Source organism: Microtus pennsylvanicus, chromosome 10 (genome assembly GCF_037038515.1).
Source record: "Microtus pennsylvanicus isolate mMicPen1 chromosome 10, mMicPen1.hap1, whole genome shotgun sequence".
NCBI classification, from domain to species: Eukaryota; Metazoa; Chordata; class Mammalia; order Rodentia; family Cricetidae; genus Microtus; species Microtus pennsylvanicus.
In genome coordinates, this window is record NC_134588.1 from 27,661,759 (window position 1) to 27,686,991 (window position 25,233).

Consider the following 25,233-nt stretch of genomic DNA (forward strand, 5'->3'; position numbering starts at 1 on the left):
ACAGTGAATTCACCTTCCACTTTTCCACCTTCCCAGCCTTTGGGGTCATTGCATTTCACTGGGGTAAGGTGGAATCTCAAGGTTTAATTTCCCTGATGGTGAAGCATGTTGAACATCTAAAGACTATTTATTGGCCATTGTACTTCTTCCTTTGAGAAGTCTGTGTTCAGTTCGTTATTCCATTGGTTCACGGGGTTCTTTGTTTCTTGTTTATTTAGTTACTTGTTTGTAAAGTCTGGATACTAATCCTACGACAGATGGGTACCTGGTGAAGACTGCCTCCCTCTCTGCTGGCTCTATCTTCACCTGATTAGCTGTTTCCTTTGCTGTACAGAGCTTTTGAATCTTGTGATGTACCATTTGTGGATGGTTGGTCTTTTCCCTGAGTGACTGGGGTACTCTTCAGGAGCACCTCACCGACGACTGTGCCTTCCTTATTTCTTGCTCTTGCATTTCTGGAGTTTCAGGTCTTTAAGGTCTCTGATCCAATTGGAGTTGATTTTCGTGCAGAGTGAGAGATGAGACTCTTGTTTCATTCTTCTACTTGTAGTGATCCAGTTTCCTCAGAAGTGTTTGTAAAAAACACTGCCTTCTCTCTAACGTGTGTTTCCAACATCTTTGTAAACAGCCAAGCGAAGGTGCAGTGTGACTTATATCTGGGCCCTCTATTCTATCCCGTTTGTTCTGTATGTCCGTCCTTCTGCTAGTGCCGTGCACTTTTTCTTCCTGTATCTCTGTACTTCAGTATAATTACTTGATTCATTTTTTTTTTGGCATTCATCTTTTTGCTCAGGATTACTTTGGCTATGCGGAATCTTTTGTACTTTCACATGGATTATTTTTTTCTATTTTTTGAAGGATGACACAGAAATTTGAATGGGGATTACACTGAATCTGCAGATGCTTTTGGTAGGATGGTTAGTTCACAATATTAATTCTCCCAAACTATGAGCCTGGCTCTTTGCATCCTCCATTATCTTCCTCACCCTCCTCCTGCAGTGTCTTAAACTTATCACTATAGAGCTCCCTCATACCCTTGGTGAGATTGATTTGGGAGGCTACTGTGGATGGGACTGTTTCCTTGATTTCTTCTTCAGCAAGCTGACATAGGAAGACACTGTGTTTGTTTGAATGAGAATGACCCACTAGGCTCATATGTTTGAATGCTTAAATTGTCCAACCCCACCTCGCTTAAGATAAATTGTTTGGGAAGGATTAAGAGGTGTGGCCTTGTTGGAGGAAGTGTGTCACTGGAAGTGGGTTTTGAGGTTTTAAAAAGCCAGGCCCAGTTTTTCTTTCTTTGCCTGCAGATGAGGTTGTAAAGCTCTCAGCTACTGCCCCAGCACCAGCCTTTCTGCCCACCACTACACTTTCTGCAGTGAGGATAACGAACTAAGCCTCACTTAAATGCTTTCCCTTTTAAGAGTTGTCTTGGTCATGGTGTCTCTGCACAGCAATAGAATGCTAAGACAGCCACTGTCATTTGTATGTTAATTCTGTGTCCTGCTGACAGTGTTTATCAGCTCTAAGAGTTTTCTGGTGGCATCTTTAGGGTCGCTTATGATATATAGAACCAATACTTTGACTTCTTTCCTTATTTATGTTCTTTTTATCCCTTTTCTCTAGCTAAAGACTTAAAAGTCACATATGACTAGGAGTGGAGAGAGGGGACATCCTTGTTTTGTTCGTAACCTTAGTGGAGATACTTTGAGTTTTTTTCACATATTGTGTCTTTTTTTGTTTTGAAATATGTTCCCTCCATTACTAGTCTCTTCAGGGTTTTTAATAATCAAGAAATGTTTAGATTTTCCAGTTTAATAGAATGTATGTTTGAGGATCTGTCCTTAGGATGATCTGAATTTCACTGGTATCTGTTGTGATGTCTCATTATTGAAGCTCTAATTTATTTCTTAGGGTCTTTTCTTTCATTTGGTTAGTTTGGGTTTGTCAGTTTCGTTTATCTTTTCAAAGAACCAATTCATCCTTTCATGGATTTTTTATGTTTGCTTTTATTTTATTGATTTATAATCCTAACCTTAATTATGTCTAAATATATCTATTGCTTTTGAGTTTGATTTGGTTTTTTCCTAAGACCCTAAGATAAACCATTAAGTTATTCATTTGAAACTTCTCTAATTTTGTAAATGTAGGTACTTTCAGCTATGAGCGTCCCTCTTGGGATTGCTTTCATCATGTTTCATATGTTTTGGTATGCTCTAGCTTCATTTTTCATTCAATTATGACAATTCTTCTTGATATCTTCAATGACTCACCTATCATTTGATAGTTTGTTATTTAATATCCATGAGTTTGTGTGAATTATCTGTACTTTCTTTTGCTATTGGTTTCTATATTTATCACATTGATATCAGATAAAATGCAAATGGTTACCCTAATTTTTCTATACTTTTCAGACTTGCTCTGTATCTTAATACAGGAATAATTTTTTGAGAAAGTTCCCTGGGCTGCAAAGAATGCATATTTCACAATATTAGGATAGACTGTTCTATAGAAGTCTGTTAAGTCTATTGGATCTATGATGTCATTCAACTTTAATGTTTATTTTTTTTTAATCAGGATGATCTATCTATGAGGAAGAATGGGGTATTGAAGCCACTCATATTACAGATTAATCTGTGATTTTAGACTCATCTGTGTTTGATATGTAGAATTGTAATGTCCTGTTGAGGGACTGTTCCCCCAATCAGCATGAAATGACCTTCTTCATCTCTTCTAATTTGCCTTGGTTTGAAATCTATTTTGTCAGATATTAGAACATAGACACCTGCATGTTTTTTTTTAACTTTAATTCATTTGAAATATTCCTTTTTATTCGTTCAACAAATAGACGTATCTTATGTTTTGATCCAGTCTGTTTTCCATGCCTTTCATTAGGAAAATGGGATCACTACTATTCAGAGTTATTATTGACAGGTGTGCATTAATTTCTGTTATTTGGTTGATTTTTAGTGTTAGGTGTTTTCCTAGTCCTTGTTTAATTTCTGCTCAACTATCTCCCCTCCCCAAGCCTACTTGATGTGTTAATCACTCTCTCCAGTCTGAAGAGCTCCTTCTGGTATCCTCTATAGAGTTATTTTCTTGATGTGTTTATCACTCTCTCTAGTCTGAAGAGTTCCTTCTGGTATCCTCTATAGAGTTATTTTCTTGGCCATCAACTTCTTTAGCTTGCTTTTATCATTACACGCTTTTCTTTCTCCATAGATTATGACAGATAGTTTTTCTGGTTATTTTCTTAGTCTAGATTTGTAGCTGTGGTCTTTTGGAACTTGAAACACATGATTATGTACCTTTCTGGCTTTTAAAGTTTCTGTTGAGAAGTCAGTTTCTGTTGTTTCTCTCTTGCTGTTCTCAAGACACCTCCGTATATTTAGTGCTTTAATTGTTAATATGATGTAGGGAGTTTCTTCTTGGTTCTGCTTATTTGATGTTCTACATGTTTCTTTTTTAAAAATATTTCTTATGGTTTATTTAACTTTATTTTATGTGCATTGGTGTGAAGGTGTCAGATCCCCTGGAACTGGATTTTCAGAAAGTTGTAAACTTCCATGTGGGCGCTGGGAATTGAACCCAAGTCCTCTGGCAGGGCAGTCAGTGCTCTTAACCACTGAGCCATCTCTCCAGCTTCTTCTACATGTTTCTTTAGTTAGGTGTGACTCTCTTTCCTTCGATTTAGGAAATTTTATGTGATTATTGTATTGAAAATGTTTCCTACGCCTTTAGCATGGTAATCTTCTCCTTCTTCATGCCCTAATTCATAGATTTGGTCTTATACTGGTATTCCAAAAATCTGCATTCATAGGTTTAAAAGATACTGTTGCCTTGACTGAATTACCAATTCCTCTACCTTGTCCACGGCCCTGATATTCTGGCTTCCCCTTGATCTATTCTGTTGGGGATACTTTCCAGTGCACTTTAAGTAACTTTTTCCATTATTTATTGTGTTATAGGGTGCATACCATGGCCTATGTGTGGAGGCTGGAGGTCCGCATGCAGGAGTCAGCTCTCTCCTTTCACCACGCGGGTCCTAAAGATTGAACTCAGGTCGTTAAGTTTGGTGACAAGGGCCTTTACCCACTGAGCCATCTTGTCAGACCTTCCTCTGTGCTTATTGACATTTTCATTTCCAGCATCTTTTCAGTTTGTTTTCTTTCTTAGTATTTCTATCTTGCTATTGATTACATTTTCATACCCTGCACTGACTTCCTTCCTTTTTCAGCTGTTTGAGTTTCTTCATGTCCTATTTCATTTCTTTGAGCAGATTCAGCATCATTCTTTTGAATTCTTTGGGTTTTCATCTCAATCACTCTCACTGGGGGCCGTTAGCTTCTGGAGGAGACATGTTCTCTTGGTTTTTCATATTACGGGTGTTTTTGTGTTGAGACTTGCCCATCGGGAGTTAGATCATTCGTTGATTTTCTTTTTGAAAATTTAGGTCACTTCTCTTCTTTCAGTGTAAGTGTTTGTTATATTCACGAGGGAGTGGGTTATAGCAGGACTAAAGTCCTCTGATGTTCTCCAGCCCATCTCCCCCAGTAAGCAGAATACATCTGCATCAAAAGCTACTATCCAGGAGTAGACCCCTCATGAAAACAGAGTAGTAATCAACCATAAAAACTGATAATGACCCTGTAAATGCTAACTATTTTATGGAGCAAAGAGACATAGCCAGTCCTATATGTGGTAATGCATTAGTTATTATGGGTATGGGTGGAAAGAAAGGAAAGCAAAGAGCAGTAAGGTTACTGATTTTCATTGGGATGGCAGAGAGCAAGTAAAAAGGAGGATGTAAATAGAAGAGGAAATTGAAGGAGCAACAAAGTGGAGGATGGTGATAAGGAAATTTTGGTTAAAGACCAAAGAGAGAGTGGTGGAGATTCTACCAGGTGGTCTCTCTGGAGACCGAGGTACAAAGACCCGCAATCCAGGCCATTGTTAGAGAAGATTATTTTAAGGTGTGTTGCTTTTGTTTGTGCTGCATTTGTTTAACTCTGTGAAGCTGGGATTCTTTGCCTGTCTAAAACACCTGATGGTCTCCTAATAAAGACCTGAGTGGCCAATAACGAGGCAGGAGCAAGGAGAGGCAGGGCTGGCAGGCAGAGAGAATAAACAGAAGGAGAACAAGAAGAGATGGGAGAACACTAGGGGCCAGTCACCCAGCCACATAGCCAGCCATGGAGAGAGAGTGAAAGTAAGGTATACAGAAGTCAGAAAAGAGTTACAAAAAAAAAAAAAAAAAAAAAAAACAAAAAAAAAAAAACGTAAGAAAAGGAAAAAGCCCAGAGGCAAAAGGTCAGGATAATTTAAGAAAACCTAGCAAGTAAAGCCAAGATAAGGCTGGGAATTTATAACTAAGAATAAGCCTCCGTGTGTGATTTATTTGGGAACTGGGTAGCAGGCCACTCAAAAATCCATACGAGTAAAATAAACAACAACAGGCCACAATGTTTTCTGTGGAAGAGGAGAGGAGTAAAGAGAAAAGGCAAGAAGAAAACAGGAAAAAACACAGGGCAAGAACAGAGCAAGGCCCATCTGGGCTACTAAAATCACACTGAGAATTAACAAAGATGGAACATACTTAGAGGGTCAAGAGTCTGATGGAGGAGATACGGGGCACGGGCAGGAGAGAGTCTGATGGAGGAGATACAGGGCACAGGCAGGAGAGAGTCTGATGGAGGAGATACGGGGCACAGGCAGGAGAGAGTCTGATGGAGGAGATACAGGGCACGGGCAGGAGAGAGTCTGATGGAGGAGATACGGGGCACAGGCAGGAGAGAGTCTGATGGAGGAGATACGGGGCATGAGCACAAGGAGAGTCTGATGGAGGAGATACTGGGCATGGGCAGGAGAGAGTCTGATGGAGGAGATACAGGGCACAGGCAGGAGAGAGTCTGATGGAGGAGATACGGGGCACAGGCAGGAGAGAGTCTGATGGAGGAGATATGGGGCATGAGCACAAGGAGAGAGTCTGATGGAGGAGATACTGGGCATGGGCAGAAGGAGAGAGTCTGATGGAGGAGATACTGGGCATGGGCAGGAGAGAGTCTGATGGAGGAGATACGGGGCATGAGCACAAGGAGAGAGTCTGATGGAGGAGATACTGGGCATGGGCAGGAGAGAGTCTGATGGAGGAGATACGAGGCATGAGCACAAGGAGAGAGTCTGATGGAGGAGATACTGGGCATGGGCAGGAGAGAGTCTGATGGAGGAGATACGGGGCATGGGCAGAAGGAGAGAGTCTGATGGAGGAGATACGGGGCATGAGCACAAGGAGAGAGTCTGATGGAGGAGATAGAGGACATGGGCAGGAGAGAGTCTGATGGAGGAGATACAGGGCATGAGCACAAGGAGAGAGTCTGATGGAGGAGATACGGGGCATGAGCACAAGGAGAGAGTCTGATGGAGGGGATAGAGGGCATGGGCAGGAGAGAGTCTGATGGAGGAGATACGGGGCACGGGCAGGAGAGAGTCTGATGGAGGAGATACGGGGCATGAGCACAAGGAGAGAGTCTGATGGAGGAGATAGAGGGCATGGGCAGAAGGAGAGAGTCTGATGGAGACACCAGACATGGAAACTGACTGGCCTGAGGACCGACTTTCATCTGGACTCCCAGGTTCCTTCTTCACTGTCTCTGTGGGGTCACCCACGATTTTATTTCAGGGATCCTTCGTAGAGGCTCCCTTTTACATCTGGAGTGAGCATCAAGACCTGGCAAGGCCTTATCAGACACTGTATATTACCTTTGGTCCCTCTTCAAGCGGCTGCAGAGCCACACCGATCCTGAAGGAAGGCTGGAGCGGGAGCCATTCCTTCTTCACTGGGACTCAAGGACAGGAGGCTCCAATTGGCAGACTCCTTGGCCACACCCACCTCCTCGAAGCTTGATGGCTGTGGGCTGGTGGAAAACCCCAGGGAACCTGAACCCTGAGCTATAATGGTCACTTTTAAGGGCCCATGTGCTTGGGTTTGCTTAATCGAAAACCCACAAATCCTGGTGGTTCTGTGAGGCATTGGTAGGTGTGACCAATGTCTGCAATCAATCAACTTCAGTAAGGATGTGACCTTTGACAAGGGGACAGGGCTTTATCCAATGAATTAATAGGCTTTAAGACCAAGACTGCTCTATACTTGAGAAATAAGACACTCTGACAGAACTCTGCGACATTGATTATTATTTTGTTTTGTTTATTTTGTTTTCGGACATAGGGTCTCATGAAGCTGAGGCTGGCCTTGAACTCTTGATCTCACGTCTCTTACTGCATGTCGTTGTACTGCTTCTGGCTTGGAATAGTGGTCTCCTTTGTGTTCACCGGCTGTTTCCCTCACTCTCATGCACTAGGCCCACATCAACCCTGCCGGTTCTGCCCTTATCACACCGTAGGCTACTACTGTATTGTGATGAATGTCTGCACTGCATCTTATATCATTGCCCTCTTGGCTTAGTGTCTGATGCTCAGCATATATTTGACTCCATTTCTCTTTAGAGGACCAGGATGGAGGTAGATAGCATCATGTTTGCAAATAGGGGTATTTCTTTTCCTATACTGGCACTGGTGCCCTGAACAAACTATATTGTACAAAGCCCTCCGAGCAAGCGCAGCTGGTACATGGGTGCAGGACCAAGTCCAGAATGAGGTTGAGGGCAGAGAGAAGATGAAGAAGATGGGAAAGCTTAAAGCATGCCATTTATGAAGGCAGAATGTTGTAGTCTTCACAGCTTGGCAAGAAGAGCAGGGCACAACTTAATAGCCCATTCAGCATCTCAGCCTGCTGCAGGATGTGACAGCGTAGCCTAAAGGGCCATGAAGGACTATCCTCCAGGGTCACAGCCAGCTGGATGCACCACCAGGTCCTTGTCTGCTGGAAGGCTGTGGCGATATAGGCCTCTCTGGGAGGAAAGCCAAGGTTGGAGTGGATTTCATGGGTGCAGCCTGGCTTGAATCTCTTCTATTTCCATCTTGGCATTCAGAATAAGTTTTAGACAAGGACCTCACTTTGCAGTGGGTACTGGAAGTGTGTTGTTCCTGAGATCAGTGGTGCTAGAAACAGTACCTGGGTCAAATTAGGAGCAAGAAATCCTGTTTCCACCCCCAGAGGACCAGGCCTCCTCAGCAACTTCAATCTCCGTCCTTGACCTTATGACAGTCCCCAAAAGGTCTGCCAGAGATCTCTGAGGTTTTTAAAACCAGGGCTATTGTCCTTGTGCTAGGAATGCATTGCAATTTTGAAATGTTTGAAAAAATCGGAAAGCTTCCTGACAGTGAAAATAGCATTCATTTGACATCGGGTGCTCAGAAACGAGGTGACTGGCTCACAGCCACATGCCCACATGTTTGTTTCATGCCACACTAACTGATAAGTGCTTACAATGGAGGCTGTGTGGTTGCAAAATAGAAATATTAATTACCTGGTCCCTTATAGGAAATGCTTGCCAACACTTGCATCAAGACATTTCTCTGTCATTTGGAACTTAGATCCAAAACTACGGAGTGCCAGTCGCTGACACTTAGGAGCTGGGTCTCTTTTGATTTCGCTTAGTGGTTGTCAACCAGAGAACATTTGGCAATGTCTAGAGACATTTGGGGTTGTCATGATAGGGTGTGTGTGTCAGAGGATGGGGAGTGTGTTGGCATCTCCGGAGTGGAGTCAGGATGTTGCTAGGCACCCTCCACTCCAAGGAGGGTCCTTTATATCCAGTTCCCTGACCCCAAATGTCCCCAGTGCTGGGCTGAGATGTTCTGTGGCACAGCAGGGGGCAGGGTCAGACAGACCCTTGCAGGTTATCTGGGCTGGGGCCCAGCCTTCACTTCTCCTATCCTGGAACTTAACAGATGGAAGATGATGAGCATGGAGGGGTAATAGGAAGCCCTGTGGCTCCTATACCTGCTAGGACCCAGGGTGAATCTCAAATGGGGAAAGAGCATATTTTCTCAGTCCCCGAAGGACCCAGCCCAGATGTGCATGGGCTTGGTCAGGTGAGCTTGATGAAGGAAGACTTCAGTCGTTGACACAGATGCAGGGAGAGCTGCGGAGGCCCTTACTTAGATAAGGAGGGTAGGGGGCCTGGATTCAGATTCGCATGGAAGGAGTGTGAGGCTGGGGGAACTGTGGGGAGGAGGCTGGCACGGATCCCACCAGCCTTCTGGGAAGTGTGAGGAACAGATGCTGTGGCTGTCAGACGAGAGGCTCCTGGCACTTTGGAAAATTGCAGAATGAACAAAAAGGATGGTTGCTTTGAGGGAACACAAGCAGGGGGCACAGGGGGCACAGCTGGGATGGCCTCTGGGACTCCCTTCCCTTGTAGGCAAAGAACAGGGCTTCTCCTGCCTAGCCTCTGGGCTGCTTATGGATAGAGTTGGGGGAGGGAGGGCAGAGGTGGCTGAGTCATCCGGCTTGGGGCCAGAACAAGGTCAGGCTAGAGCCAGAGCCAGGGCCAAGTCTGCCAATAGCTTGGAGTCTTGAAAGTGACAGGGCTGTCTGGAGGTCATCTCATCTATCTTTTTGCTTTTGGCCTCGGCCCCAGCAGATGGCTTCTTGCCGACCAGGACCCAGGCAGAGGGGCCCTCAGCAGGAATGAGAATTCACCAGCTGTTCTTTGCAAAGGCCCCAGAAGCGGCAGCCAGATCTTTGGAAGCTTTGTGGATGAAAGGGCGCGTGTCTGAGGGCCTGCAGGGAACCTGTATTATTTTGGTGGAGGTGAGAGGAGTGGGCAGCCAGAACAGCTTCATTGAGGATGTTGGTCTGCCCTGCAAAAACAGCAGCCTTGCACTGCTGCAGGATCTGGAGAGAGGTGGGGCGGATCTGGTTGGCTGGGTTCTCCTGAGAGTCGGGGAGGTTGGCGTCTGTGAGCTTAAAATCCATTAAAGGTATAGGAAAAGAGAAAGGTGATAAGCAATTTCTTGTGTGGATAGCTCTAATGCAATTTAGAATTAACTTAGCTCCAAAGAAAGCTCTTCCCGATCTGAGGTGTGAGACAGAGATATGCATGAGGGCTGTTGTGTTCTTCCCAGGTGTCAGGGACAGTCTGATCCGGTGGAAGAGGACTGGATAGAGGTCCCCCAGCCCAGTGGTCTGTCATCTCTTTGTCCATGCCATTTGGCCCTAGTGATTTCTTGCCCTAAGAACTACAGCAGCTTAAGTATAGGGCAGGCAATGAGGGCAAGAAAGCCCTGGATGCCTAACACTCTTAATGTCGCTGGGAAGTGGGTGAGCCCTTAGCCAAGCAGACTGCCTGTCCATCCCGGCAGTGAACGGCTATTGCTTACGTCGATGACTGGGAGGGTGAACCAGGCCAGAGGGCAAGGAGCAGCAGACAGATGCAAGAGATCATGCCCCTCATTTGCTGAGTGCCATTCCTCTCTGTCAAGCCTCTCCAGGGGTAACTGACAGATGCGCCGCGGTGGAGGGCAGGGGAGCCTCTTCCTTATTGGATGGCATCCTGGCCTCTTCCCCCTTTCCTGCCAGATTCCCCTAAGCCGCCTGCATTGTTAGCTGGAGGCCCTGGGGGACAGACTTCGAAGCAAGGAAGCCCAATGTGTGTGTTGGTTTTGTGGAGAGAGTCTCTGAACCAAGAACCTATTTGGCTAATGAAGTCATAATTACTCCCGGCTCACTAATAGGATGAAAGCTGGGGGCTCAGTTAAAAGCTACTGATGGACCCCCGAGAGTCATCTGCTGGCTCTAGAAAGGGGCTGGAGAATCGGAAGTGGAAAGGGGTGGGGGTGGGGAGAGGAGGAGTCCAGGAGCTGCCCATGGGGCATTGCTCTGAGGCCCTGGACTAGTTTAGTCCAGTTAGCTTTGACTACCTGGCTGTGCCAGGCAGGGCCCTGCAGAGAACTAGGGAACGAGTCCGAGGCTATGGCTCAGAAGGACTTTGGTTTTGTTGTTCACGGATGTTATGCTGGAACCTGATAGTCTGGCAGTGGTTAGCCTCCCACTCTTCTGTCTGTTTAAAGCAGGCATTTAGCGTGTAGCTCAGGCTGACCTTGAACTCCTAGGTAGGAAAGGCTGATTGAATTGACAATGGTCTTTGCCAGTCTCCCCGAAGACAGGTGTTAGATGGGAGGGACCCTCAGTCCCATGTCCATGGTCTGTAAGTAGCTACCAGCCCAAGAGTTAGGCTCCAAGACTCAGTGTACAATCCTCAGGAGATAGCTACTCTAATTCCATCAAAGCCAGTGTTGTTAAACCTTGTGGAAAGAGGGCTGGCTGAGTCCTGCCCTGTGGTCAGTTACCCGGGACAAGCCCAGGCCTTCTGCTTGTCCCAGGTAACTGACCAAAGGACAGGACATCTAGCCATATTCCCTTTAACCATAACCACGCAGGCTCTATCTGTAGGGAACCAAAGTCAGCTCAAGACCCCCAAGACAAAGTTTTCAGCATAATGGAGATTTATTTGTCCCTGGGGCAAAGAGCAGGGATAAGGGACAAAGACAGGAGATAGAGGATGAGGGAGACGGGGAAGGTAACAAGGGAGAGGGGAGAAAGAGGGCAAGGGAGAAGGGTAAGGGCTATTTACCCCAGAGGGACAAAGGACTGCCTTTGGACAGAGAGGAGACAGATGTGGTCCATAGAAAAATGGCAGTTTATAAAGGTAAAGGGGGAAACCTGTGTTAGGATGAAGGGTTTAATTTTAATTGGGTATGTTAACCAGGTGAGCCAAAGGGGCTTTTGATTGCTTCAGTACTCTGATAGCTGGACCTTGATAGTCTCAGGAGGAGGAATTGTATATATATATATATATATATATATCTTGGGGGTCTAGCTTTAAGAACATAATCTAGTGGTTTTTAGCAAGGCAGAAGGATGGGGGAGAAGGGCAAGGCCTGCCAGAACCACACACTCTAATGGGCTGGAGTCCCTTCATTACACAGCCAGACCAGTTCTGGACACAGTGGGGACCGGAGGTGAAAAATGAATGGTGCCTTTGGATAAATGAGTGTGAGTTCCTAGGCCTGGACAAGAGACAAGATGCTTGGGGGACTCTGGGAGAGTTAATTAATGGGGCTGCAGGACAGGCCTTCGACTCCGGACAGTCGTCACTACTCTTGCCCCACTGGAATTGCTGAATTTTAGTCAGAAAGGCACACTTCTTCCCCAACCCACAGTGACTAAACCACCCAGGCAGTATGGATGCTCACGCAGACAGCTTAAACAGCAACAGCACCTGATAGATTTGGGGACCACTGGTCTCAAAGATTAGTCAACGTGAGCATATGGATCATCCAGTGTCCCTAGCGAGGAGCAGGTTGGGAACCACGCAGGGGTAGGAGGCACGGGGCACTGGCCGTGCTCTCCAGGTGCTTGCAGCCTGGCTAGGCATGGAAGAGATGCATTGCTGTAGATCCTGGGGTTTGTGCTGAAAGCCAAGGGCGGTGGGGAGCAAGAGAGGAGAAAGCTCCCAGGACAGGCAGGACTGGGGTTGTCGTAAACAACTGGATTTGAGCATGCTGTAAAGGGCAGGAAGCGCTTTTGAAGGCAGAGTTCAGGCCGGGAAGGACATTTTCTTTTTTTAGGTAGGAGTGAGTGACAAAAAGTGTAATTACACACTGTAATCCTCACTGACCTGACCCTTATGACTGCCTGTGCTGTAGTTACAAAGACTGTCCCTGTTTTGTGCATGAGAAAATTCAGCCAAAGAGAGGGTAAGTGACTTGTCAGAGGCCACACAGCTAGAGCCCTATCTAGCTGCAGGAGCCCAGCTCTTCCTGGAGCTTGTGGTAGGTTAGAGAAGGACAGGACCTACTGCTCCTTTGTTGGCTACTGCCCAGGTCTTCTCTTGGACACCCTCGGCTCTGCAGGGTGAAGAAGGGTGGATTGCTGCTGGAGCAGACTGAAAGGTTTGCAGAATTGCCCTGGCACAATGCCCTTGAACTGTCCGTTTCGGGGTGATCTTTCAGATGACCATTCATGCCCCAAGTGTAGTGGGCTGGCCTGGCAACTTCTTCTGGCATTTTCCTTTACCCTGGGCACACTATCCTGCTGTTTGGGATCAGTTCTTGCACATGGACTAGGATATAGCTGCCTGCCTCAAAGGTCTGTGGGAAAGTTAAAAGGGACCCATTAGGGTTGAGGATATAGTTTAGTGTTAGAGTGCTTGCCTAGCATGAGAAACGCCTTGATTTTGATCCCCAGCCCTGCCAGAAAGCAAAAGAATAGGGGCCATGCACATAAAGTGCACATCACAGTGGTAGCTGTCAGCATTATTGGTTCCCCTTTTCTTAATGTGACCGTGCTGTCACCCAAAGCCCATCTGGTACCCTCTTGCCTTTTCATCATCAGTATTACAAATAGCTCAATTCTCTGCAAGTTGCATGGCTTGAGAAAGCCAAAGGGTCTCCCACATTTTCTGGGCACTTTTGAGGGCTCCAGCCCAGACTCCTTCTTCACAATCTTCCTTTCTTTCTGGAGGCAGAATTCACCAATTTGGCCAGAACTCACTCAAAGCAAATTCATAGAGTAGGATGGCTGTCGGTGTGGAGGGCAGGAGAGGTGCTGGCTTCTCTCTCTCCCCTCTCCTTCAAGCCGCAGCCAGTATCCCCTGCACGAGGAAGGTTTTTATAGCATGTACCAGAGGTTCTGATACGCTAGACCTGGGAATTTTTTAATGTCTCTCTGTTCCCAAGAGATTCTGGTATGCCTTGGGCTGGGAACCACACATGGACAGCGTTGTTCTGATCTTTCCTCTGCTTGTCTCAACTAACTATTCCAATGCTGTATTTAGACTGCCTAAAGTCTCCAATCTCCCTTCTATTAAACAGGACCAGGACCACCACCACCATCACACACACACACACACACACACACACACACACACACACACAGAGAGAGAGAGAGAGAGAGAGAGAGAGAGAGAGAGAGAGAGAGAGAGAGAGAGAGAGAAAGCTGCTATTTGTCAGCTCCCAGTCAATCCTGGGAGCTTTTAAATCCATACTGGGAGTCCTTTGTCTTAGAGTGAAGTCAGCCCACTCTGACTGCTGCTGGCTCCCTGCAGTCAGGATGGCTGCTTGGGTTTCATTGTAGTGAATTCCTAATAAGTCAAAGCTAGGGATCAAGGCTCATATGTACTGAGTCTGGGTCAACCGTGTCCTGTTTCTCTGTGCTGGGGTCTAGACAGATCAGTAGCCAATTATGGGGTAGGGATGGAGATGAGGGTTGGGGCTGGGCTGTCGGGCCGCAGCTGTGGCTCCAAATTGCTATGAGGCCCACGGCCTAGTCCTTATTCCAGTAGGAACTGGCATCAAACAAATGGGCCCTGATGCGTTAAGTTGTGTGTATGGGGGAGGAGGGTTCGCAGTGGCTGTGCCGGCTTTTCTGCATGTAATATACTGCTGAGCAGTGGGGGCAGAATGAATTCCCTGATTGCAGGATTGGGGGCAGCTGGGAAATAGCTGGTACAGACTTAGCTCTTAATAAACATCCGAAGATGGCTCGTCTCCTCCCTACTGGGTCTGTTAAACCAACTCCAAGCTGGAGATTAGCATTTTTAATGGGCTGGGAGGCGCAGCCTTCAGGAGACAGGAATGAAGGATGACATATTCAGGGGTCCCCTGGGGTCCCAAGAGAGGCAGGTGCTTTGTCTGGCCTCCATCAAATGGAGGTTAGCTTTCTTCAAAAATCCCTTTGTCTCTTCCTTTCTCTCTCCTTGGATGGTTCTGCACAATGGCCAATGGACTTCACATCCTGAGGTCCACTCTGAAATGCCATTGCTTGTTCAATATTTATCTATCCAGTACCGGCAGAGAAGAAAACAGATGCTTATATTTACCCAAGCTACTTTTTTCACAGGAATGATGGTCTTACTCATCACTAACTCAGTCATCTAGTCCAGTGCCAGGCATTGGTCTCTGGAAGCAGCGATGGGGGGAAAGATCTTTTGTACTTAGGATATTCACAGTTTAGTCAAAGAAATAGACAATCTCACACATCAAACCCCATTATGCATAGAGTAAACGCTAGGGAGGCAGCAGAGAGGGGATGTGAGTCCTGAATACAGAGCTGTTGGGGAAGACTCCTTAAGATGGTGTCACCAGAGCTGATGGCTGAAGATGTGTGAAGTTGGTGTCTCAGGAGGACTGCCTGGGCCCCAGAGTTGCAGACCAGCATAGTGAGAACCAGTGTGTGTGTGTGTGTGTGTGTGTGTGTGTGTGTGTGTGTGTGTGTGAGAGAGAGAGAGAGAGAGAGAGAGAGAGAGAGAGAGAGAGAGAGAGAGGGAGAGAGAGAGCCTAGAACTATGGCTACAGCTGCCTTCAGAGAGTATGCATTCAGAGGAATGCTCTAGAAGGTATAATGAGAAAAGCAGTTAGAATGGCCTAGGAAGAGGCAGGGTCTGGAATCAAATGTACAAGGCCACAAGTGGGGGTGGAGTGGGGAGGGAGGTCATGTGCAGAGCTTTGGGCTATAGTATGCGCTGTGAACTCTCTTCTCAGGACTCCATCGGCTTGGACCAAGGGCGAGACAGACGCAAACCCACATAAGAAACCAATTCCAGAGAGATTTTGTTCATTTGGGAGTGACAAGAAGGTTCAGAGGTGTGACAAGCCAGTGAGCTACCTCACCTGGAAATAAAGGTCACAGTCCAGTGAGATAGCGGCCCCTCAAGTCAGTGATCCACTGGGCGGCCCCTCGGAAGGAGAGGAAGCCAGGGGGTTGAGGCTTACTTGCTGATTCTTTGCTCAGGAGAGTTGGGTCTACATTTTGTGGGGGTCCTTTGGCCTTTGTTTCTCATTTCTACCTATGAACTACCAGTTCTCTTTCCTCCGAGCAGAATGTCCTGGCAGCTGCTTACACCAGGCTAAGGACAAAGGGGGATATGCTAGTGTCTCCCCGCTCACAGAGTGTAGGAAGAGTATAAAGAGGAGACAGGGTGTCAGTGCCGATTCCTTCCCCAGCACGAGGCTTTTTAGGTGGAGTGTGCACACAGCTACACCTAAGCAGAAGGCGTCTCCTTGACCATACACAACCCCATCTCAGTCACTCTATGTTTAAAAACACAAAAGCGTGCAAATGAGTTTTCCAAATAAAGACTAGCTTCTAGATGGGGCTGGAATTGCAGAATTCTATAACAGAAAATGCTGCCTGGTGCCTGTGGAAAATCCTGCGACTCCTCTTTGTTGTTGTCGGTTCTTGGTACTAGCCCAGGTTGACCTTGGTTCTTGCAAGGTAGCCCAGGTTGACCTTGAACTTAGGAACTATATAGCTCAAATCCTTGAGCCTCTTGCTTCAGCCTCCTGAGTGCTGGGATTATTTGCATGCGTCAAATTTGACATCAAAATAATCCTTATGTCTAACTCTTAGATTCACTTCTGTCATTAATCTTTTTTTTTTTTTTTTTTTTTTTTTTTTTTTTTTTTTTTGATTTTCGAGACAGGGTTTCTCTGTGGCTTTGGAGCCTGTCCTGGAACTAGCTTCTGTAGACCAGGCTGGTCTCGAACTCACAGAGATCCGCCTGCCTCTGCCTCCCGAGTGCTGGGATTAAAGGCGTGCGCCACCACCGCCCGGCTTTGTCATTAATCTTTTGACATCTCTCTTTCTTATCAAAGAAAAGAAACAAATCACATGACTAAAGTCCATTTTGAACAACTTTTATTATACGTTTAGTGTTCTCTATACAAAAGAAATCAGTTTTTTTTACAGTGATTCAAAAAAAATCTGAATATTTTGGCCTTTTCATTGCTCATGCAGTCAGTTTATAAGTCCATGTATTAGACAGTCCTCCATGGCCCAGAAGTCCCTGCTGAAGGTCGCACGCGCGTGACACCCTCAGATACACATCTGTTGCTGACAAGGTTGGTTAATGACAAGTAACTCACAAGAAGGGGAGGAGGCGATGTGAGAGGGATTAACGTGGGCTTGCCATGGAGAGTTAAATGTGTAACCAAAGGAGAAAAAGTTAGACCAACTCGCGTGTGTAGGAAAGTGGGGTGGGATGGAGACACGGTGAACACCATGGTGGAAGGCAGAGATGTGTATGTGGTTGGGGGCAGAGCAAGAGGTCCTCCAGGATCCAGCATGGTTGAGGCGGGGACCAGGACGGAAAGCGGCATGTGACAGACAGGTGACTGATAACAGCTCAGAAGGAGTTGGCAAAGAGCTGGGACGCTGGGCAGAGGGGAAACACTGACTTAGGATATCACATCTGAGACTCAGAAGAGCAAGCAGGTCAGGTCATCTGATCTGCAGCAACTTTGAAAGAAAAAACAAAACAGGAGTGCACAAAATTCTGGATATCCACTCCCAGACTTTTGTGTTTATTGCTTCATGGAAGTCTTTACATCTGCTGAACTCCAACTCTGCAGATCCCAGGGTGGTAAGTTTGCCTGGGCCCCCGCTATCCCTCAGCACCTGCAGACTCTGCAGTCAAGGGCAGAATGGACAGAGACCCCCTCCATGCCCTCACTTCTGGGGAATACCGTATGCGGATGAAGCAAGAGACACCATTCTGGGGCCCAGTCCGGGTTTCACGGGAGCAAACACAGTGGGCTGGCTCATCATCCCCCCTTCTGGCCAGGGCTGCTTGTAACTCCCTGGCTGAGTTAACCATGGGCTGGCTGAGCTCGGACTAAGGAGAAGCCTTTTTGTTGTCCACTGGGAGGTTCTGGGAGCGGAAGCATAATGGTAGAGAGAGGTGGCAGGGTGATAAACAGGACAGATCTCAAGCGACACCTACCGAGGCAGCTGCGGTGGGGATGAAAGAACACTGGACACGGAGTCAGAAGGCCCTAAAGTACCCTCGCTCACCAGCTCTCCTCCCTGCATGTCTGCACCATGAGTCATTTCAATTAGATCAGCTCTGAGGTTCCTTCACAAGGGGAATCCGATTCTGTCCTAAGCGAGATGCCTTGGATTTACTTTATCGCCGTCTCCTGTCTCGTGGCAGCGGCTGCTCTTATCAGCCTATTAGGATTAAAAGGCATTTGGCCACTGAGTTGAAGGGAAGCTCTGCCCAGTCCACCTGTGTCCCCCCAGGGCATTGAGGCTCCTGACACGCCACATTCTCTGTTGCTGGCTCGAGACTTCTTGTTTTGAGTTGGGGACTGCTGGCGTGGACTTCCTAGGCTACCTTGGGAAATTCTCATGAGGACTTTTGCTTCGGGGGGAAAAAAGGGAGCACTGTGGCCCAGCTGGGTGAACCCAACCCTGGCCATCGGCTTGCGCTGGACAGAGGCTGCTGCTGAAGGACTTGGTTGGAGGACAGATATCCCATCCCGAGGTGACAGAAATGAGGAATGGGCTCTAGGGTGACACCTGAGCAACTTGCTATCCTCCCGCTGAGAAGTGAACCTTGGCCTCAGCCACAGACCATGGAAGGACCAAGATGTTTTACCTCTGCAGAGTAACAATGAAACCGCTTCATAAATAGCAAGGAGACCTTGCTTTCCCCATCATGTCGGGGGAGGGGGCTCTAGGACAGCCAGGCTTAACCAGGAGCTCTCAGGAGGGGCCAGGAAATGTCCCTTTTCCTGATCTCTTCTCTACATTTTGCCCACAGGAGTCACAAAAATAAGGCCCAACCCAGAGAATCTCTCCCTTCCCAAAGTCCCCCTCCCCCAGGCCTTAGTAGCTCGTGTCATGTGAGCCAGACATGGACTCACATCCTGTGAGATGATGCATGATCTGGGCTGTTCCCTGCTGGAAACACTGCTCGGCAACAGGGTGTGTGTCTGCTGCGTGCGTGTGTGCATGTACACAGGTGTGTGGTGGGTGGGGAGGCTGTCCAGAAACTCTACAAATACCCATGGATGTTTCTATCCCCTTCTGAACACTGTGTGTTCAGGGAAACCGGGGACACGCTCTCTTATTCCCTGTTAGCTGAGTCACTGGCTGACTCTAGGCTCATTGATCATTCCAGATCTCATAGGGAGGAAGTGGTCCCTCCTACCCTGACCTCTGGGGGCAGAGGAAATAGGCATGGGCAGGAGCCAGCCTGGTTTTCCGTCTATCAACTCAGCTCTCTGCCCAAGCAGAGACCCATGTGTCCTGTTTACCCTATCCCAGGCGGCAGCGGGGGGTAGGGGGTGGGGGTGGGAGGGAGGACAGCTGATCCTGACATGTACATCCAATCCACTTCTGAACAGGAGTATTCAAAGAGGGGCTAAATGGGGGAGACAGACACCCCAAGGAAGCACAACACTGGCTGCTGAACCCCGCTCATCTTGACTGCCACGTCCCACCCAGATTTGCCAGCCCAAAGGACCAGGTTCTCCCTTGGAAGCCTCTCTTTTCTGACTTGAAGCATTCGGTAGTCCAAGCAAACAAGAACACCATGCTTCCAACGTAATGGTCACCGTGTCCCGGTAATTCATCTACGCATTTCCAATAACATCAGCCCTGTGTGGGCAGGGGCCACATCTGACCTCACTGGTTAACATGGTACTCAGGGCTCAAGCCTTGGCCCAGACTCAAAGAGCATTCAATAAACACTCAGCATCGCTGCAAGATGACTGCATTCTTCCTCTGCCCCCACCAGACAGGTGAAGCCCTAGCAGGACTAGGTATCACTTTGGGATGGCTGCTTGGGATCCAGGCGCAGGGAGGGGGCAATACTGCTCTCCTGCTGAGTTGGGGTACACTCCGGCAGGCTGTGTGGAAAGTGGCCTCTCCCCTCCCTGGAAGGAGCTGCCTCCTCCACCTTACACCCCCACATCGCTGAGCCTGGTCTGTGGGCACCTGCCATCTCTACTTGAGAGAAACTGGTTCTTCAGCCCAGATCTGTCCCTCCTACGAGAGCTATGATCAGTGGCAGTGGGGGCCCCTATCAGCACCCACAAAGCAGTTTGAGAGAAAGGTTCATAACCTTCTCTTTATATACAGAGGAGGAGGGTACTGAGCATGCTGGCACTCCAGAACGGGGCTCGAAGACAGTCTAAGGATTTACTTTTCCCCCCAGACTCCTAAGACCAAAGCAGCCCTCTCCGGGTTGTCTGTGGCAGGGACATCTAAGGGTCCCTTCCTCTAAAAGCCTGCTGTCGGTGCAACAGGTTCACTAGCCGATGGTGCCACATGAATGAGGTCTGAGAAACTGGCCACTCTGCCCCGATCCAAAGTGTTTTCTGGAAAGGGTGGTGCCTCATTTAGGCTGACAGGCACATTTCCCCAGCCCTCCCTCCAGGGATGGTGGCCTACACCGCAGCAATGCCCTGCTGCGTTCAAGAAGAGCTAGACTGGAACCGGGGAAGGGGACCCTGAGCACACCCCCGTCCCCAGCCTTCTGCCCTTTACCCTGTCCCCTTTCACCATGAGAACTGTCCCTCGGGCCTCCAGGCAGCAGTGCTGGCCATGGGTTGAGCCAAAGGACCAAGACACACTCTCAGGCTCAAACATTATTGGCTCATCTCTGGGATATGGTTCCTTACCTGCAGAGAGTGTGTGCCTATGGGCCTGACTTTCAATCGGATGCTTATCAAGGGATGGAAGCATTGCTAATACCTCTGCGGCTTAAACATATGGCAAATGATGCTTTTGAAAAGTCTCTGAAGGGCGCAGCCCTGGTCCTGCCTAGGCCCCTAATTGCTAAAGTTGGAGGCTGTGCCAATGGCAGGTGATCCATTTGCAGTGGTCGACCTTTCCCTCCCACAGCTGCCAGGGCGACACTCTGGCTCAAGATCTCCCATCTCTTTGTGTCGTTGAGGCAAGGTACCTTTGGTTTCAAAAGTGGATTAGGTGGGGATGAAGGCAGCACCTTCAGGCTGAGAACTTCAGGCCTGCGAGTGTCTCCATTCGGGTGGTGGGGGGAAGGGCAAGTGTGGAGTGGCTGCTTCTGGTCCCAAGAGGACGCTTGCATAGGCTGCCCTGGTCCCGAGACATACATCACTGGAGGCATCAAGGCTTGCAGAGTAGGGCTAGGGATCTGGGAACTGCAGGGTTAGATCAGAGCTGCGTAAGGCATACGAAGAGCTTTGTCCTTCCAGTCAGGGGCGTCACAGCACTGTTAGCACGGTGCACCTCATGGTCCCCTGGTATGTATGTGTACCCTAATGAAAGGACAGATAGGCTCAGTCTGGGGGCAGCAGGTCCCCATTCATATACCATGTCGACACAACTGAGCAAGGACAGGATGGGAGGGGGAGCAGCATTGTTACCCCCAGATACACCAGCCACGCCTCTGCATCACAGGGATTCAGCTCTTCTGGGTAGCAGCGTAGACCCTGGCTGGGTGGGCAGCTGTGGTCCTCTCTCTTCCACTCTGGGTTTCACTACCAGAGACAAAAGAGGTCCAGACCCAGCCCTTTCTTTCCAGAGGTTTGCTCTGTCACCCGGGAATCACACTCTCACTTGTTTCTGCATGAGGCTCAGTCCTTCTCATCGGTACCTATTCTTCATCTTCATCTTCTGTGCAGCTCACTCTCAGACTCTCTGGCAGCAGGGGCAGAGTAAGAACGAGTAGCAAGAGGTAAACCCCACTCCCAACCAAACCAGAGTGCGGCAAGGAGTCCTGTCCACCCTCTCCCTGCCAAAAAAAACACTGTCGTTTTCCAGAAAGGAGCCAAACCCAGCTCAGCACGGACAAGGCCGAGGCAGATGGGTGGGGAGTGGGGGCGGGGGAGGCATATGGCGAAAGGCATCCTTCGGAAACACACTGGCCTGGTGGCAGCTTGAATACTGCAGCTTTTCTGCATGTTGTGTTACGGATCAATCCTTTTTGCCCATCTTTTCGGTTCCTGGGGGGAGAGCCCACTTAGTCTTTTTCCAGGGACTTTTTTTTTTTTTTCAAAAGAGTAAAAGAAAATGGAGACAATGGATTGGAAGGAGAAGATACACAAAGCAAAAAAAAAAAAAAATGAAGACAGTGAAAAGATTGTAAGCAATAGGAATGGATGAGTGTGTGCCGAGACCAAGGCTGGCCATTGTGGTGGAGTGCTCAGGGTGGCCATGAGATAGGGCAAGAAACTAGCGCACCCTCCAACGAGTGTAGCTCTAGCTTTCCCATCTAGTGACACCCACGGGCGTTGGGGGTATCACTGGGAGGGGGTTGTGAATAGCCGGGTCGCCACTGGTCCTCACAGCTTGGCAGACCCCATGTTGAACCCTTGTCCCTGAAGGTGGTTGTGGCTTTGTGGTAGGTCTGCAGTCGCTTTATCTCCCCTTCTCCCCTCCTACTTGCAAAATAGTGTGCTGTGCCTGGGGCGCTCTGTCAGGCCAGAGAATAGATGGCATTGACTGGCGATGTGGCCTCGGAGCTCTCATTGCCCTCTGTCTCCTCCTTGTCCTTTTTGACCGTGTACTGGCCGATGAAGGAGCCGTCTTCATTGAACTGGCCCTCGCCACCTTCACCGTAGTCCACCAGGCTGTCATCACTCTCCTGCTGCTTGATGGTGCCGTCCAGGGATGTCTGGCTGCCCTGCAGGGGCTTGTTGTCCTCATCGCTGGCCAGAAAGAGACAGAGTCAGACCCACATGGCTGGCACAGCCTAAACCGTGTGTGTGTGTGTGTATGTGTGTGTGTATGTGTTTGTATGTGTGTGTGTGTGTATGTGTGTGTGCATGTGTGTGTGTATGTGTGTGTGTATGTGTGTGTGTATGTGTGTGTGTATGTGTGTGTGTATGTGTGTGTGTATGTGTGTGTGTATGTGTGTGTGCGTGCGTGGGAGAGGGTAGCGGGCTTCCTACCAATGCAGGAGGATGAGAATTGGAGATCACCCAGTGTCACCCTCTCTTGCTTAGCAGACTCTACCAAAGGGAAACTGAGGCACAGAGAGGACCTGCATCTTCCCCAAGACAGATGACATGCTGGGAAAGATCAGGTGTTAGAGCAACACTAATGCTTTGTACCTTGCAAGGAAAAGAGGCAGGAAGTGGGAGGGAGGAGCATCAGGGAAGCATGTGAGGCCTGATGATTTGAGAAGACACTAGCAAGGCTATTAGCCCCTTCTAAGCCCTGTCCTTAAGGCCCTCCTGGGTGACAAGAGTTCTGGGCCTTGGAGATATAGTGGCAACAGCCTTCAAGCCCATATATTAGCTAGGGCAGAGGTTCTCAACTGGGGTCATGACCCATGAGTCACAACCATCAGGAAAACACATATTTCCAACAGTCTTAGGAACCCCCAACCATGAACTTGCTTTCGTTGCCACTTTGTAACTGTAATTTTGCTACTGAGCGGTGTCTCTGTTCTTAAGACCGTTGGTACTATGTATTTGCAATGGTTGTGACCCACAGGTTGAGAACTACTTCTCTAGGATGCTAAGGGGCTGCTCCTCCAAGCCGGCGTGGCACCCTTCCTGCTGATAAAGAGACCAGGTGCTGCTGGTCACATGTCACAGGTGACACAGGCTCCCAGGCAGGAAGCAGCTGTGTGTCAGCTGTGGAGGCCTGGAGGCCTGCAGAAGGAACCACGGTGGTGCCAGGGAGTTCGAGCAGGTACACCACACCCTCTGCACCCCTAGGCATTCATCCTTCCCTGGATAAGCTGCCATTTGAACAGTCGGTGAGTTCTAACAGTAGCCTCGGGTAGGTGGCGACCAGGAAGGGGCCTTAGATGGAGCTGGAACGGAGCATGAACAGATGGGGCCAGCCTGCCAGGCAGCTGGCTCGGCCGGGCACTCTTCCATTCAAGTCTCTGGAAGAAAGTCCCATTCTTCTAGACCACGGTCCCTTTCCTCTCAAGAGCCTCACATGCTGACTCTGGGGGGCTGTGTCTGCCCAGGGCTGCATTTAGTTGAGGTACCTGGACCCTGTACAGGAAACCCCAGACCACCTGACGCAGCACTCTTGCCCTGAAGTGGCATGTGGGGTGAACATTCACCCCTTTTACTTGCTAGCCCCAAAGCATTAGCATTGCTTTGCCCAGGCAAGCAATGCCAAGATAGAAGTGGAAAGGCAGGGGCAGTTTCCTTGGCATGCTCACTTCTTGCCAAGAGCAGAGACAGGTCCTGTAGTCAGAGGCCATGGGTGCTCCAGCTCCTCTTGACGGACAGGTTCTAGTCAGGTCCCAAAGCCACAGGTCCACACCTACCATATGCTGGGTGATTGTGACCTGCTATGGTGGACTATCTGTGTGCTCTGATGGCCGTGCCACAGCAGGGACGGTGGGGACAGAGTGGGGCAAGTGGATCTGAATTCAGGCTGGGTTGAGTTTGGGCAGGAGGTGGATTACAGTCAGGCTTCTTCCCCAGCATGCCACTGCAGGGCATGAAGGCTCCATTAGGTGCTCTAGAGGTCCCTGTACAGGGTCCAGGAACTTCAGCTCAGTATAGCGCTGGGCAGAGACAGCCCTGCAGAGTCAGTATGTGGGGCTCTTGAGAGGAAAGGGACCTTAGTCTAGAGGAATGGGACTTTCCTCAGGAGGTTTGAATGGAAGGACTCCTAGCCTAACCAACTGCCTGCCTGTCTGCCTGTCTGCCTCCCTATGCCTAAGACCTGCAAGGCCCAAGAGGACAGACATGGGAAGAGGCAGGCCTCATGAGAAGGGAATCCAGCTACAGGCCAAGAGCAGAGCAAGAGAGCCTTGTTCCCAGGCACATTCCCTTAGAAACTTAGCTTCTCTGACGTCCTAATTTTAGCCTTTCCCCAGCAGGATTCTTGAACTCATTCAATGCAGGTTCTAGGAGCAGAGCCTGCAGGGCCAATGCTGGCCTGGAGGGAGGAGAGGTGAAGATGGAAACAGCTTATCCTGTGTTCACCCCCACTCCGTCGGGCCTCACGGAGGGCATGGAGAAAAAAAAGCCCACAGTCTTTTAACTGGGAGCCGGAGGTAGCTCTCAGCCCATAGCGAGGCTCGACCCTGCCAGGTGATCCCAGGCCAGCCAGAGATGGGGGAGGAGACGCTCACAGGAATGTCAGGCTGGATGGGCAGCTGCGGCCATAAGCTGCCAGATGGCTTCCGGGCAGGCAGCAGCTCCTACCCATTGACCTAGTGCTGTTTGCCAGGCTCCTGAAGAGCAGGTAACAGAGGTGAGAGAGGAGGAGAGGTCAGAGGACAACGGCGTGACCTGTGCACCGTCAACAGAGTCGGATGGGGCAGGACGGCTGTTTTCTGATATTTTCTCCCACCCCAGATGGTCTTGGATGAGATTCCATGACCTACCCTGACCCATTTCTGAGCTCAGAATACACTGGCCATCCAGATGGGCCAGGGACAACCTGGCAAAACCTTGCCTGAAATGTCTGTTCAGATCTGAGAGGGAGCGCAGGCGCAGGGCAGAAGCACCAGCTGGCAGCCCTGCCCCAGCACCTTCAGCACTGCCACCAGCTCACAGAGGGGCGAGACTTCCTGGGCC

General features: G+C 48.9%; 1 protein-coding gene across 29 annotated transcripts in view; it reads right to left on the minus strand.

Moving 5' to 3' along the window:
- Nucleotides 1–16,586: 16,586 nt before the first annotated feature.
- The window catches only part of Nfasc (neurofascin), a 162,165-nt gene continuing 153,518 nt past the window's right edge, over nt 16,587–25,233 (minus strand). For all 29 annotated transcript variants that reach the window (XR_012912044.1, XR_012912047.1, XR_012912045.1 and 26 more), the window contains one exon: nt 16,587–22,383. Coding sequence is in view for 23 of the 29 variants with exons in the window: in XM_075987927.1 (XP_075844042.1) it covers nt 22,152–22,383 (232 nt within the window). In the remaining 6 variants the exon portion in view is untranslated. The remainder of the gene's footprint in view (nt 22,384–25,233) is intronic.